The sequence below is a fragment of the Oryx dammah genome, unplaced genomic scaffold (assembly GCF_014754425.2).
Source record: "Oryx dammah isolate SB20612 unplaced genomic scaffold, SCBI_Odam_1.1 HiC_scaffold_3, whole genome shotgun sequence".
NCBI lineage: Eukaryota > Metazoa > Chordata > Mammalia > Artiodactyla > Bovidae > Oryx > Oryx dammah.
Window position 1 is genome coordinate 12,714,588 of NW_024070187.1, and position 16,836 is coordinate 12,731,423.

Here is a 16,836-nt window from a genome sequence, read left to right on the forward strand (position 1 = left end):
TGATAATTTCAAACATTTATTTTCTAAATCACTTTGAGGTTGATTTGTGTCATATAATTTCAACAAACGCAGGGTTTACAGAAAAACTGTGGTAAACAATGTAACTGTCTTCAGGAAAAGTCGTATTTACAAATTTAAGAACAACTGTTTAATTAAACGTAGGTTTTAGAAAAACATTATGCATTACCACCATAAAAAAAAAGATATTCCTAAGAATAGCTCTAGTATCCAGTGAAATCTGAAGAGGAAAACAAAAAATTTTTTTCAGTCATATTCAGAAAATCTAATGTGTTGACTTGCTTGTTGAGTCTTTTCGAGTCTAATCTTTTCAGCTTTGGTGATTAACTACAGAGAAAAAATTAGAAAGAAATTAGAAGGAACTGGATACCTAAAAACAGAAAGATAATTATGACTAGAAAAATCTCACAACTATTAGCTTGAATAAAATATTTTAAAAAGGGGAAGAGGAAAACAAATGAGATAATTAAGCTCAGGTCAAATCAGTTACAGAGAGAACTACCTAAATTAGAGCTTATTAAATGTAGATATTAAATCTTTGAATTATCTAAGATCCTTGCATTTTAGTTCTAGACTACTAAAATTATTTTCAATTAAAAATAACCAATAATTTGGTTATCATTTAATTAATAAATAACCATAATTCCACCAATATGGACCTACTATTCAGCACAGGGAACGCTCCTCAGTATTCTGTAATAACCTAAATGGGAAAAGGATCTGAAAAAGAACACATGTATATGTGTAGTAACTGAATCACTTTGCTATACACCTGAAACTAATACAACACCGTTAATCACCAATGTGTCCATATAAAATTAAAAAAATTTTTTTGACATTTTAGGAGGGTTGAGGACCAATTTTTGTTTCATCATATCCCTTGGGGTTTGAGTATTAAGACACTTTGCTTACAAATTTGAGAAATATTCTAAATAAGGATCTGCTATTAAAAGTACTTATTATTACACCCATACATAAATAATCAAAAATTTTAAAGAAGGCAAATGAAATTATGCAGAATGAAGAAGATCATTTAAAATGCCCAAAAGGTTTCTTGATAGAAAAACTAAAGTAGCATATTTAGCTTTGGAGGAAATGAAAATCTTATTCTCTTATAAACACAGATTTTAATGACTATTCATTAAAATAGTTTTCTTAAGCTGGTGATAAGTGGTCATTGGCAGGAAGTCACTGTTATTTATTTTTCATTTTTTCAATTGTGCTAAGTTTTTAGGAAGTCACTTTCAGATTAAACTAAAAGCAAACTGATCAGTGGAGACAAAACTTAAGTGTTTAAAACTCACAACCATATGCTTTTCGCAAATTTTATGAATTCTATCTTTATCTGTTTAATAGCTGACCTGTCAGTGGTTTATAAAGGAAAGACGATTTTGATAAAAACAACAAAAAATTCAAATGTGCTTTACAAGCTAAAGAAAAATGAGAAAAGCCTCACTGTGTCTCCAATACCTGTTATCTAACTTTACTAAAATGCTCAACGCGATAGGGTACACTAGAAAGATTTGGTTGAGGTAGAATGAATTGAGACCCCTATGGCAGGTCTTTCCTTCATCTTACTTTCAGATGTTTGCTTAACATACAAATCACGCTAATGATAAAAGCCTGATCCTGTTAATCAATACATGAGAACTCTTCAATTCAATGATAGAACTACTCACTGGTTTCAACCCAATTTATAAAATTCTCTGTCAATGTATATTTCCTTGTCTCAAATTTACTTTATACAGATGGAGTCTTTCTTAAATACAAAACTGCTTTTTTTCTAGTTTTAAAAATATACACAATTTAAATGATATTTTACACCAATTAGAAGGAAAAATATTATTTAACAAAGTGATTTCAATTGTGAGTTCTGGATTAATGATTTTAACATTTAAGTTAATCAAAGCTTAAGTAGGCTTTGAAATTAACACCTCATAGACCTGAAAGAGTCCTTAAAGAGGAAGGAGGCCTCCCTATCTCAACAAATTCAGTCTGCATTCATGGAAAGAGAATTAACAAAGATTAGTAGAAAACCTCCTCCCAAGTCATTTTAAATTCCAATGAATCCTAGGAGATGCAAGGCTGAAGAAAAAACTTGATTTTCCAATTATAAAAAAAAGAATTTTATAAATAGGAACAATTAAACTCAGAACATAGGAAGTATGATTTTTCATAAAATAATGCACATACATCTTTTTGGATTTTACTGATTTTTACAGAATACATTTAGAAATTGATAATATAAATTATTATATGCCCTATTTTGCTCTAAGCACTTTAAGATGTACTAACTTTTACACATATAATATTTTTAAAAAGAATAAACAGCTTACTAGCAACAATAAACATCTGACAAATTCTTAAAAGTAAAATTATTGACAGACTTGCTTTAAATTATTTTTTTTCTATAAATTATTTAATGTACTAATTTAAGCTTGTTTATTTCCCCTGTCAGCTACTCTAGAGAAAAAGGAATAAAGCTTACCATTGCTATTGGGAATGATATGCATAGTTTCTCAATCTTATCTGTAGAGACTCATATCTTTAAAAACTACACTCTAAATACACTGTGCTTTCTACCATTAAGACAATCTTTAAATAATCATTTACCACCAAGTTATAAAAGAAAACAGCCAGAAATTTAAATTACAAACTATGAACTGATTACCTTCTCAGTGCCTCTTTTCTTTTCACGAGGTTGATTAAGTTTGGCCTGCCTATCTACCAAAATCTTCTGCCAATACCTCTGTTCATGATCACCTTTAAAAAAACAAACAAACACAAAAATGCTCATCACTGAACATAAGGATATAAACGAAGAAACACATCCACAGCTTTGTATTTTCAGTAGAACCAGAATAGTTGTCTTGAGTTATTTAATGCCTTTTTGCACATATTAGTGTAAAGAAACCTCCCCCAGTTTCATTTGCCAAACTCAGAAATTATAAAACAATCACCCTAAAATAAGCATTGTTAAAATTAAAAAAAAGAGGAGGTTCTATAAACTTTTACCAGAAAGAATCTCTAGTTTCCAGCAGTGTTTCTTTTTAGTTTCCGAATGTGCGGTCACTACTGCTTGAGCATCCTCAGGAGTTTTAAATCTAGCATGGCATTCTGTATCTCCTTCCAGCACATCAACATAAACAACTTCCGAGATTGCTGCCAAAGTGTCCTGCATTAGAATTTAGAAGGGCTTAAAATAAATAATAAAAACATTTCATTATAATTCTAAAATTATTCCAGTGTAGGATCTATTATAAAATTGAGCCATATATCATTTCAAATTAGGAGTAACTATTTCATTTCAGTTAGCTTCTAAGATATATACAAATGGAGAATTCCTTGGCAGTCTAGTGGTTAGGACTCTTCATTCTCACTTCCAAGGGTACAGGTTCAACTCCTGGTCTGGGAGCTAAGATCCCATAAGCTAATAAGAAAGATGCCCAAAACAGACCCCAAACCAAAAACCAAACCACCACCCAATAAAAGACCTCAAAACAAATGCTCTTAGAAATGGACTTGGACAAAGTTGAGGACCAATTTAACATCAACTCTAACAACTTTCTTTCATTCAACAGTATCTTTAAAACTGTACTAGATGGGAATGTGGCATAAGGAAAAAAGATCTATAGTACAGAATGTACAAACACTTTCCTCTAACCCTCAAATTTAGAAGAAGGGTTCCATGTCTGGGTGTAGTTAAAGAGTAAAATGAAAGCAAAACTGAAATGGCATTAAGGAAGAAGGTGTGTTTCCACTTACCTGTATAAAATCGTTTAGGACTTAAAATATATGCAAACTCTTTATAACCACTTGTGAAAAATGTTTCAAGGAGCACAGAAAGATGTTTGGTTCTCAAGTTGTCTATGGGACTACAGATAGGGCCAGAGGTTTTACTCTGGTAAAACATCTAAGCAACCTCTTAGAGTCACGTAGCAATGAGAAGTTTTACCTATAAAGCCTGCTGTGAGGGCAAATTAACAAGATTCCTGCATTCCCAAGTCATTTTTTTTTTTCACAGCAGGTTCTACAGTGTAAGCAAGGTAATTATGCAGGAATGTTACACTAATTCTTAATTCATCAACTTCCATTCATAAAGCTAAAGTAACTGAAGGTTCCCAACTGAAAGAAAAAAAAAAGCCCTACTTACTTCAACCCCTTGAGTTTAAACCTAAAATTTCAAGATGCAACTAATTTAGATTATTTATTTATTAAAAGAAATATTTATTTGGTCACGCGTCTTGGCTCGTGGGATCTTAGTTCCCCAACCAGGGACCGAACCCAAGTCTTTCACAGTGAGAACTTGGAATCCTAATTACTGGATCACCAGAGAATTCCCTAGATTACATTTTGATGTTGAATTTTAAAATTCTGAATTACAGAAAGAACTCAGCAATACCTGGAAATATTACTTCATAAGAAAAGTGCCTTAGTTAATAATAAAGAATAAGTAGTAAAAATCCATGCTTATATATTAACACAAGCCAGGTACTAAGTCTTAATTTATCCAACACTTAAAACATTGCCTATCACAAAATAGACACTTTATAGGCAAATTCAATTTAAAAACTGAAAACTGGAGAGAAATATACTTACCAATTCTTCCCATTTCTCTATCAAGTTAATGAGTATTTAATTTAAACACAAAGAAGGAAATATAAAGTATTAAGTGATGAATTTTGAATGTGTTTACTGATAGTATCGAGAGTTTTGTAACTGACATATTTACTAAATATCCATTATAATGTCAGGCTAATCTCCAGATTTAAAACCCTTCTTAGAATGACAAATTAACCTGGCTATCACATGGGCAATTCACAGACAGCAGTTAAGAATCATAGCTCAGTTTTTGTTCCAGCAAAATGTAAGTAATTAATAACCTGGTTAATGTATTTATTTTATGATTTTGGTGATCAAAAATGAACAATTTGTAATTGACATAATTACCATTTAGATAATAAAATCTCTCTGATAAATATAATTAAACCTATTCCAGTTATTCAAAATAACAAACTCTGAGTAATTTTTCTTTTAAAACTTGGGCCATCTGACTAACCACCGCAGCATTTACATCTTCAATTTTTTAATCCTTCTTATTGCAAAGTCTATTTTGCTACCAAATTTTGAAGTGCAAGCTAGTACATCAATTTGGGATTGACCAAATTCCTCATCAATACTATAGTGAGAGTCTAGATTTACGTGTTAGTGACAGATATAGGATTTTAAGGGATAGGGTTTCAGATAAACAGTGCTTACAGATGGTTACAATGAGCAACTTTAATGGTTACAGAAGTTAAAAAATGTTGACTGGTAACAGTCTATGGAAAACCAAAACAACATACCATATGGTGCTGACCTCAGCTAAGAATTATAAATATATTTGCTATGTTACAGAACACACTACTTAGATTAAAAAGAAAGTGTTTCACTTAAATGGATGACAAAATTTAAAAGTAAATAGGGTACTCCCACTAAAAAGAGTATGTGAATAACAAATATTGCCATGCTAGTACAAAATGCTGTAGGGGATAAACTCTATAAAATGAAAAAAGAAGACGAGAACTGCAGGGAGAGGAATTTAAAGTGTAAACTATAAATTTGGGGAGATTTTCAAAATACTTTACACTTTCCTGTAACTGTTTCAAAAATTTTAAAATAATCGGTGTGGATTGAAAATACCAAAAAAACTTTTAGAAATAAAATTTTTAAAGGCTCTTCTTGCCAAAAACAACAACCCTGCATTTTTTTCAGGAGAAAATTTCAATTCTCAAGAGGATTCATTAACAGACAAAAATTAAGTCTACGGTAAGTGAAAAATATGCACACTATCCCTTTTATTTCAAAATAGTTCCGATTTTTTTTAAGTCACAAAATCTTTTAGGAATTTATTGAAAACTAAAAGCTCTAATGAAAACAAATTACAAATTCTCTAGTTTGCTCCAAATAAGAAAACAGCAAATAGTTACAGCTTTATTTTAGAAACAATCACAAACCAACTTTAATGTTAGTTCAATCTTTATGAAAGTTTTATACCTAAGTATTGCTCCAAAATCTAGTTTCTCTGGATTTTTTTCTGAAAAAACAGAAAAGATCCCCTGAGAAAACAAATATTGGGAAAGCATTTAACTTAATCTCCTCTTTTGCTATAATAACTACAGTAGGGTTTCATCCTTTTCCTATATACAACCATTGGGGCACCAATAAAAATAAGCACAAATTGCTGTTTTCCTATAAAGGATCAAACTAAATTCACTATAAATTTGATTCAGTGAGGAATTTCAGGTATCAGAATTTGCTTCAAGTCAGACTTAAAGGGTTATTATGGAATCAAACCCAATAAGCAGTTTACCACAAGAGAACAAATTCTAATTTGATTTGCCTTATTTTCCATATTCAAAACACTTTCACATGGGGGTTTTTAAGACGAAAGAGAAACAACTATCATGGGGATTCAAAAGCATTACCTTGACTTGTTTCCTGCCAGGTAAAGGCTCGGTGCTAATGATCTTCACAATCACACCACTCACAAACTGCGGTCCTGCTGCATGAACCTTCTCCTGAGGACCACACTCTTCACTGTTTGCTGTTGATGCGAAAAGAAGACGACCAGAAAAATATCTCTTAATTTAATAATTTAACGCTTATAGGCCTGCTCTAGAGTATCAGTAATGGTCTCCTAGTTTTATTTAAGTAATTTAAACTTACTCATAAGGCCATTATGTTTTAAGTTATACTATTTATTACAGATTACCATAAAGTAAAATACAGAAACTCTTATTACTGTAAATGCAAACTTTTACCATTAGAACACTTTTAAAACCTTAAAGAAAAAATGTCCCCTTTCACTGAACCAATAACAAATTGTTTTACTCAATAAAGAAATAAACAGGTATAGGTACACCGTTACAATTCAAATGTGGAACTTATTTTCAACTTATGGGAATTTAGAATATAAATATCAAAGATCATCTTTGTTTCTACAAATGCGATGAACTACAGACTAGGCACTCATCACTAATTTTGATTACTAAGGAAAACTGTATAGAGAAAATTTATGTGATTAAAAAAGATTCAGTTTAAAATGAGCCCTTCAAATATTTTTAGGTTAAGGATAAATCACATCTGGACAACTTGAGAAATCAGTAATTGCTTTAATAACAACCAGTATATAATTGAGTTTCAAAAGCTAAAGTTTATCCTACGATAACTCAGTGTGTTTTAGCATAAGTACAACATAATGTTACAAAAACTATCATATTGATGCTTACTTTTTTCATTTTTCATTCCGGAATTAGTAGGTACTCCATTTGTTTCCATTTCTGATTGTGATTTTATCTGGGATATTGTTTTTTTTAAAGAAGCCATGCTGGCTTTTTGCAGTGCTAAATACTCTTTCTTCAAATCCAACCATTCTGTTCTGTAGTGAAAATAATTGTACTTTTAAACAGTGACAACAGATCATTAAATAAAAAGTAAGTCTCAAAATACAGACATTCAGTGACTTACAACCACTCCTTCTCCCAATCTTTCTTTAAACACACTTAAATTATTTCCTGAGTTCTAAGTCTATCTGGCAAACAAGAAAAGGGGAGTTCCCTCTGTCTCAACATTCAGATTAAGTGTTTTTTATTTGCTGATTCAATTCTTGAGTATTTTTCAAATATGTGACTGACAAAAATAAAAGCACTGAGTCAACTAACTAGTAACATTTACTAGAAAAGTCAGTTAACTCTAGGTGAAAAATTAAAATTTTAAGATTTGTTAAACTGCTTCCAATTTGAAAGGTAACATTCTTCAGTATTTACTGGAGTCAAAGGAATTTCTAAGAAGAAAAAAAACACCCCATGGAAGCAATTTATTTATTTACATACATTTAACGTGTAGAGGTTTCTTCAAACAGCTAGAGCTCCTCCAGATAGAAACACAATGCCTCTCCTGGCTCTGCAGGAGCACTCATTGTTACCCTAATCTGTGCCATCAAACAAGCAGATAGGGGATTTTTTTTTTTTTTTTTAAAGAGGAGAATATCTGTGGTAATGGTTTTAACTGTTAACATTGACATCTGTATACTTCAAAAAAAAAAAAAAAAAATCCAGACCCACCCAGGACCATACATTCCCTGAGAGCTGATACATTAGAATAACAAAGGGCTCTTGTAATGATTCTCTGAGATAAAAAGGGAAAAGGAATTCAGGGGTTAAGAATAGTATAAATAGAAGTACCCAAAGTCCTTGCCTTTTAACCCTCCAAGAGGAAAACTGGAGTCTTTGGAAAGTGTAATCCAGGAAAGTTAAGAAAGAAACTCTCTTTTAAAAGGTATGCCATTTCCTTTCTTCTACTTCTCTTCCACCTCTTGAGAAGATGGACTCCCTTTAACTTTAACATGGTAGGACTTTCTGTGACTTTCGAAATAGTAAGTGCTTCCATGTTTTAGTAGAAGTGAATCCAAATTACGCCACTGCATACAGGATGGCAACTTTTATATAATTTATCGAAGCTAAAAGGGGATCCCCTCTGCTTTAACATGGGGGTACCTGCTGTGTAAAGCAAAAGTAAGTGCTTCCATGTTTCAGTGGAGGTGTCTCCAAGTCAATACTTTAAAAGGATTTACGATCTGGCATTTTACAAAACTGTTGAAACTGGCTATTAATGAAGCTCTGAAAGTAATGAAAATGTAACAAGCAGTCCTTTTAACGGTGAAATTGTTATTTCCATTTTGCTTAATGTAAGTTTGTCAGGCATTTATTCTGTTCCCAAATTATTTTCTACAGGTTATTTTTTACAGGTTAAAAAAATTCACGTTTTTATTTTTCCCAAGACTGGGCTCCCCACCACTTAAACGTGGATGTACTTGCTTTGTAGCTAAAAAAGTAAGTGCTTCCATGTTTTAGTGATGGTAAGTCTTCTTTTTTCATTTTATCTTCAAGAAAATGCAAGGAGTACTTACTTAAACTGCTGGTCTTTGGTATATTCAAGATGTACCTTTAAATCTATTAAGGAATACCCTCTACTTTAACATGGAGGCACTTGCTGTGACTTCATAAAAAAATAAGTGCTTCCATGTTTTAGTGCGGTGGTTCCTTTTTAAACCTCAACACTGTGCAACTTCTGTGCAGATCATGGCTTCAGGCCATTACTGTTGCTAATATGCAACTCTGTTCAATTCAAATTGGAATTGCACTTTAGCAATGGTGATGGAGTGTGTCATTTGCCAACAATATAATTTGTACCGGTGACTTACTTTGATAGTACTCGTAATGGAATAACCTCTTCTCCCATTTTATGCCTCTCTTTATGTTTTTTCTTATGCTTTCTTTTTGCTTTCAGTAGGGATCCGTCCTTTATATCTCCAGTATCCTTTTCCTCTTCCGTAGAGACTTCTAATTCTAAATTAACAAGAAATAAAGACATGAGTTAAGAAGAAAACCCTCCTTATCTAATCCTAAACATAAAGTCAGAAATACCTTTGCTTTCTTTACAAACTTCGGGAGCTTCTTTTTTAGCGTTGTCTTTCTGAGACACCTTCTTAACCTTCGCTTTAGGAGTAAGGCAGTCTGCATCTTCAAAGCCGCTTCTTTTCCTCTTCCCTGCTTTGACTAAAGGTAAGCTGGATACTTCGTTTTTTTCTCGTTTTTTCTTTTTCTTTGTGGGTTGCTTTTGGGGTTCAGTAACCTCTACTTCAGAGCTCTCAGATGTGGTCCTTGATCTTTTCTTACAGACACTTTCGTTGCTCGCGTCCATATTTGACTCCTTGGTCTGGATATTGTCGTCTTTCTTTGTTCGGCCTTTCTTCTTCTTTTTCTTTTTTTTTTCTTCTGTAACAATGTTATTTTAATTACTTATTTTTACTTCATCTATGTTTAATAAAGTATTTAATAATAACTCACCAGTTACTGTGAGAGCAGGAATGGGCTTGTTTTTCACTGTCTTGGGAAATACACCAGGTTTTCTTGGTGCTTCCTCTGGTGGGTTATTAAGAAACTGAAATGAAATAAGGAAAATTTTGTTACTGTTTAAAACACTAAGTAATTTTCCTTCTCTTTTCTTTTAGGTTGTGGACCTACCTCAATAGCTTTTGCAGCTTGTTCTTTTGTTTCAAATTCCACGAAGGCAAATCCCTTTGGGTCCCCAGTAGACTTATAATGTGGTATACTTATATAAACAACATTGCCACATTTCCCAAATACTCTCTCAATCCAGCTGTGGTTAACATTTTTGGGAAGTAGTTCCTATGATAAATTAGTAATAATAAAAAAGTGTTAAAAACTTAACTGAATATAAAGCTTTATTTAAATTGAAACCTACAATGTTTCTGTTGGGAGACAACAGTTCTGAGCTTTTCCTGAAAAAATGGCTTACCACATACACAGTCCGCTCATCCTCATCCTTTGGTCTTTCCCCCAGTGGCTTTTTCCTCCTGATTCTGGTGCCTTCTAAATCCAGCTTTAAAACAGTACATAAAGTCGATACTAATTAACAGAATCATGTGACACATAATATATGTAACGACTCTTACCTCTACAACAGCAGAACTTTTCAGTGCTCTGGCTATTAACTTTCCATCCGTGGTCAATTTTTTCATTTTGTTGAATGACACAAGAAGTGATATATCAACATCTAATGAAAACATAAGTTTAAAAAAGATTCAAAAACATTTTCAACTGTGTATATTGTACATTATATGCAGCATATATAGATTAGAAGTAGATACAGCTCTTAAGGAAACTTACATCCATCTCTAGATTTTTCTATCTGCTCTCGAAGAAATCTATCCTTGTGGAGATTTGCATCTCCAAACCAGAAGTCCACTTGCTTCACAATATCTGCAAGCACCTGTTTAACTCTAGACCGTTTCTTTTTTTCTACTTCTTTTTTCTTTTCTATGCTTTCTTCCATTGCCTTTTCTTTATTTCCACTTTCAGTTTCCATTTCTGTCAAATAGGAAGAAAAGGTAAATATTAAGTATAATTAGTGAACAAAAGATACTTAATTTAGCCTTTATCTGAAGGGAAATGGGCTCAAATATCCCTACCAGAGAACAAACATTTTCACTATTTGCTGCGGAAACTTTGATTTTGCCTGTTTCTCTTATGTCAACAGCGTTTTTTTCATACTTTCTAGTATAGAATGATACACTGACATGTTCACATCACAACCTCCAATGAGAGAAAAACACTTTCGATTTTTAAAAATGTTCTTTACTTGCTGACAAGACTGCAAAGTTCTGGACAGACAACTATCTCCCTGTCTTCTCTACTGCACTTAAAACCTTACTAATTTGTTTATCCTAGAATGTAAGAATTATTTGTTTTGCTCACTGGTACATTCCCATATCCTGGTATATAGTAATACAAAAATCTGTTGAATGGTGTCATCTCAATTGATACACTAAATTATAAATACACACAAAAATGAGTAAGCAAAGAACTAACAGGAAGTCTGGGGTGATACTAAGACAAATGGCAAGTTTCATCTGTCTTCTCTGGTGTACTGGGGTGGGAGATGCTATTAGTTGGTATGCATGCAGGCCTTGAGGCTGTGACCAGCATGATAGAATAGATTGGTGGGCTTTTTGGTATCAAGGTGACCAAAGCACCATACTAGCCTTTCAGATAAGGGCGGGGGTGGGGTGGGGGAAGCAGTGGATTTGGGTTAATTACTGTATTTTGGGAAGACTGGGACTAGGTCTCCAGATGAGATGAAGATTCTGCCCCTACTCTATCTTCTGTCTTATATCCTTTAAAGCTCAGTAAACAGTTATTAGATTAAAGCCTATTTGTGTCTCCTGAGTCTGACTGTCAGCTATAATCTGAAAGTGCAGCAGTGATGCTACAGATAGAAACAGATTTTGTTCCAAAGTAGGGTACGAAGCCATTAATGCATTTCACTTCAAACCTCCAACTAAATGTGCATTCTCATCAAAGGAAGAGTATTTTGGCATTTTAAAAACAGGCTTCTGTTGATCGGGTAAGTACTAATTTCTAAAACATAGGTAATTATTTATTTTGATGATGGTAGCCTAACTCATAAAATGGAAGTACATGCCAAAGTTAATCATTAGAAAAACAATCAGGTGCTGCATAACCATTTATTTCTCATCTCACACTCTCACTTCAATCCATCCTGTCAGGCTTTCCTTTCCATCATTCTAATGAAACTGAAAACTAGGATCTCCACTGTCTACCAGACCTCTCAGGAGCATTTGCAATTGCTAACTCCCTCACTGAAAACATTTTCTTCATTTGGCTTCCATGAGTTGTCTTTCTTCTCCATTTCCTTTTCTGGACCCTCTGACTCCGTCTGCTCTACCTTTTCATGATGCCCAGGACTGAATGCAGGCAGTACTGGGCTCCCTTATCTACACAGATGTCCTTTCAGAGGGTCTCTGGCTTTAAGCTCCATGGCTCTGTATGTTGATGTTTCACAAACCTATCTTCTCCACTCCCGACTTATCCCATTATCTCCCCATTCCAACACGCAAATACCTACCTGACCTCTTCACTTATTTATCTGAAGCATATCTCAAGCTTAAATTGAACTCTCAAATTTTAGCAAACCACGTTTTTTGCCTAGTTTTTCCCATCTCAGAAAATACCAGTGAAAATTGCTGAGAGGGCAAAAACACTGAAATCCTTCTTAATTTCTTCCTCACACCCCACAGCCAATTCATTAGCATTTCTGTTAGCTCTAGCTTTTCAAAATTCATATGAATCCTCATTTCTTCCATCACAACCACCTGTTCCAAGCTATCCCGGGTGTCCTGCCTGCAGTTCAAACACATCCTCACATTCCATTATCAATTCTCCAAAGAGCAGCCAGAATGATCATTTAAATATATAAATAAAATGTCAATCTCTTGAACAAAATCCTCCAAAGGCTTCTTATCCCAGTCAGAATAAAATAAAAAATCCTTATTGGGGCCTATAGGTCCTATTAGATCTGGCCTGGGGATTTCGCTCTAACGTCATCACTTGCAACTTCTTTCAGGGTGCTCCTTACAACCTCGACACACCATCGTTCTGTTCCTTGAACAGTCTAATGCATCCCACTTCCCGGCTTTTGCTCCTGCTGTTCCCCAGCTTTCCTGTCACACCTTGTTCACCCAGGCCTCCGCAAATGTCACTTTCTCAAAGAGGCTTTCTCTTTCACCAAATCTAAAATATCCCTTCCCTGCCAACCATAACCCTACCCTCCCTCACTCACCACTTTCTATACTTATATGCTCTTATTCCTACCTGGAATTATAATTTTATTGCCTGCTTCATTATAACATAAACACTACGAAGGCAGAGACTTCAGCTTGATCACAACCTTGGCATTTACTCTATAGTTAAGTAATATAACTAATAGCATCTAATAAATTGTCAAGTATTGAGCATTTCAAGTTATTTTGTAAGGGGGTAGAATTATAAACAAAATATAAATGTAGGCTATGACTGTCACTAAAGAATTCACTACTAACTCTTTCATCTGAAAAATCTATAAAGGGCAGATTACCACTTCTCCTGGTGGCTCAGAGGTTAAAGCATCTGCCTGGAATGTGGGAGACCTGGGTTCGATCCCTGGGTCGGGAAGATCCCCTGGAGAAGGAAATGGCAACCCACTCCAGTACTCTTGCACACACACACACACACCACTTCTCCATTTGTTTTCATCGTCAAAGCCACTATCTAAGGAGACCGTGGACAAAACTGCATAAACAGAGAAAGCCACAAATCTCCCAGAAATCAGACTTTTCCCAGCATTCTCTTCTCAGCCCTGATACTCTCCTTCCTTTCTCATATATAAATATATATATATATTTTTTGCGGGGGGGGGGGGCTGGATAATTAAGTTCAGAAAATCTTGCCCCATGTGAATAACACTCTGCAATTTTCAATCTTAAAAATCTGTAGAGAATCAAATATACCTTCATTTTCGAGTACAGATATGGATTAAACAGGAAATAAGCTATGGTACAAGTTCTCTTCCCTACACATTGGTTGCAGAAGATCAGGAAGTTACATGATAGTCATAGTTTACTTTTTCAATGTCCTACGATAACAAATAGGTACACTGTCATTCCATACATTCCAAATCAAAGTTCTTATCTTTCTTAGCAACGTCTGTTCTGCTGTTCTTCTCACCACCCCCATTTTATTTAAGGACGATATATTCTACTTAGTTAACCAGTCGAGCTGTTTACTAGCTGTATGGATTTGGGGCAAGTGAACTCAACTTTCTACGATCTACAAAGTGGAATAAAATTTATACTGACATAATAGGGTTGTTTTAAAAATTAATCAAAATGGATAAAGCACTTTCCATTGTTGCTATACAGCACACAGTCAACAATATCTGTTATTTATTATCATTTTATCATTTACCAATCTGTCATTAACCCCTATCAATGTAACCTTTGGAATGGCTCCTATCTTCATCCAGTGTTTTCCACAACTACTGTTATAATAATATGGAAATAGTTTATAAATTGTTCAAGAAGTCCTCCATCCTTCACAGAAGCTGTGTAACTTGTCTAAACACAGGTCTAATTTTGTGACTCTAATGTTAAAACTTTCAACAATAATAATTCTTTAGCATCTTTTGGTAACAGCATATATTTTTAAAAAAATGTTAAATGAGTCAACTAGTTTCATAGGGTTTAAACAAAGTATAAAAGTTACTGTGTAACACCAGTTACTTTACACACCTTGTTTTAAATCCTCATAATCCCTCTAGGTTATTTCTCTTAACTTCTTTTTACAAAGGCTCAAAGGTTAAGTGACCTGGCTAAAGCTAGCTAGGTAAGTAAGCTCAGGTATGTTTAACTTTCACACTGCCTACGTTTTAGTAGAACCTCTTGCAACCTTTTACCATGTAGTCTATGTTTTGACCCAGAAATCCTTTCTTTAAATTGTTAAATTTTTTTTTTACAATGTTGTGTTGGTTTCTGCTGTACAACAACACGAATCAGCCATCTGTGTGTTCGTGCTAAGTCGTTTCAGCAGTGTCTGACTCTTTGTGATCCCATGGACTGCAGTCATCCAGGCTCCTCTCTGTCCAAGGAATTCTCCAGGCAAGAATACTGGAGTGGGTTGCCATACCCTCCTCCAGGGGATCTTCCTGACTCAGGGATCTAACATTGCATCTTACATTGCCTGCAATGGGAGGCAAGATTTTTTTTAACAGTAGCGCCACCATCAGTCATAAATATACATATATCCCCTCACTCTTGAGCCTCCCTCCCCTTTCTCCATCCCACTCCTCTAGGTCATCACAGAGCACCGGACTGGGCTCCCTGTGTCATACAGCAACTTCTCACCAGCTATCCATTTTACACACGGTAGTGTGTATCTGTTGATGCTACTTTCGCCATTCATTCACTCTCTCCCTCCCCACCCCGACTGTGTCCACAGGTCCATTCTCTACATCCTGGCTCAGAAATTCTTAACCTGAAATCCATGGAATTTGGGATGGATTTCAAAAATCAATGTAAATCCCACGAAATTTTCAAAGGTAAATTTTAAAGAAAAGGTGAAATCATGACTTTTCTACATTTATAAAATGAACACGTCAATCATTTTATTTAAGTAATTAACCAGGGAACTAGTTAAGTGCTAAAAACCAGTTCAAAGGTGAACTCAGAAACTAGACAAGCACAAATACAAGCAAGCAAAAATACTGAAACAAACTTGTTAACAGATGTAACACTAATCAGGGCAATAACTCTAAGACTTATTTCAATTATAACTTACATAATTGTAACATAGCTCAATGACAATGAAAAGCAGAGGTAAGCTGGAAAAGTAAGCTAGACACCTTTTTTCTTGGCTATTTCAACGTCTTTCACAATTTTTCTTTAAAAGGTTATAGAAAATGTTTAGACATGTATATGTATTTTCCTGGGAGGCTCATCCATATCTTTTAAATCACGTTTTAAAAGGAAACGGTGTGTCAAAAAGGTTAAGAACTATAGTTCTAGTCACATCTGACTATCCAGCGTTGCCTACTTTCTTGTCTCTGTGCCTCTGCTTTAAAAGCTTCTCGTCTTCCTTGTCTTATCAACTCCTATTCAATTTTCAAGGCCCAGGTTAAACGGCATCTTACTCTTTCTAGCTTTCTGCTAGCACATTTCCCCTAAACAACCGCCTCATCTGTTTCCCTTTTTAAGTATGTCTATTAACGCACTCAATAATACACTGTATTTTTTCTTCCTTCCATAACTGGATATTCAGCTCTCTGAATGATAGAGACGAAAGTTCTGAAAAAGGAAATGACTTAATTTAAAAATACAAGTCCACATTCGCTATCTTTTGGCCACCAAAACTCGAATCTGCGAAGAAAAGCAATTCCCCTTTTGACTACTGCCCCTTTAGGTACCCGTCCTTCCTCAAGAAGCCGTCAAACGCGGGACTACCCCCAAACCGCCCAAAACCGGACGGCAAGCGCCCCCAATCACTAGAAAACTGGAACTGCAAGGGCTGCCGGAGGACTCCTGCGCGTGCGCACAGAGAACCAGGCTACTAGGGCATTCTGATGGGTTGGTGGGAGGGGGCGGGATGAGAAGGACCAGAGATGACAGAAAGGACCGGCATAGGAAAAGACTGAAAGTAATTTAGACCTCACCCAACCTGGGCTACCCTAGAGTCCACTTAGAACTTACTCTGTCCAATTCCCAAAATACAGGGCCAGAGACTGCGTTCTTCAGTCCTTCGCGTCCCCCGAACCTTATAGTCGTGGTTATTTTAGCGTCACACGAGCGACAATTCTTCCGAACGCCTTGGAAAAGATAGGCCCAGAGGCTGTGCGACCGTCGTTTACGTCACAGGCGTAAGC

The 16,836-nt window shown here is 34.8% G+C and overlaps 1 protein-coding gene across 4 annotated transcripts; it reads right to left on the minus strand.

Moving 5' to 3' along the window:
- On the minus strand, nt 1–16,836 carry LARP7 (La ribonucleoprotein 7, transcriptional regulator). Of its 4 annotated transcripts, none has more exons than XR_005720590.1 (13): nt 16,664–16,835; nt 10,752–10,952; nt 10,538–10,638; nt 10,381–10,464; nt 10,086–10,250; nt 9,909–10,002; nt 9,486–9,833; nt 9,263–9,407; nt 7,290–7,438; nt 6,486–6,604; nt 3,034–3,214; nt 2,690–2,781; nt 1–345 (listed from the first exon to the last, which is right to left on the minus strand). XR_005720590.1 is itself a non-coding variant. In XM_040237446.1 (13 exons), exons 2-13 carry the CDS (start codon nt 10,948–10,950, stop codon nt 265–267), a joined length of 1,737 nt encoding a protein of 578 aa, XP_040093380.1. In that variant the 5' UTR covers nt 10,951–10,952; nt 16,664–16,836; the 3' UTR covers nt 1–264. The 4 variants fall into 4 exon arrangements, 2 of the variants coding, with proteins under 2 accessions (XP_040093380.1, XP_040093379.1); XR_005720589.1 differs by having other exon boundaries at nt 9,486–9,836; XM_040237446.1 differs by having other exon boundaries at nt 3,034–3,193; nt 16,664–16,836.

Excerpts from the sequence above, each read along its gene's own strand:
- LARP7 (XM_040237445.1), bottom strand. The coding sequence starts at position 10,950 with ATGGAAACTGAAAGTGGAAATAAAGAAAAGGCAATGGAAGAAAGCATA. Across the intron at positions 10,465-10,537 it reads AAAGTTCTGCTGTTGTAGAG|CTGGATTTAGAAGGCACCAG; the intron begins GTAAGAGTCGTT and ends ACTGTTTTAAAG. Across the intron at positions 9,408-9,485 it reads AGTTTGTAAAGAAAGCAAAG|AATTAGAAGTCTCTACGGAA; the intron begins GTATTTCTGACT and ends TTGTTAATTTAG.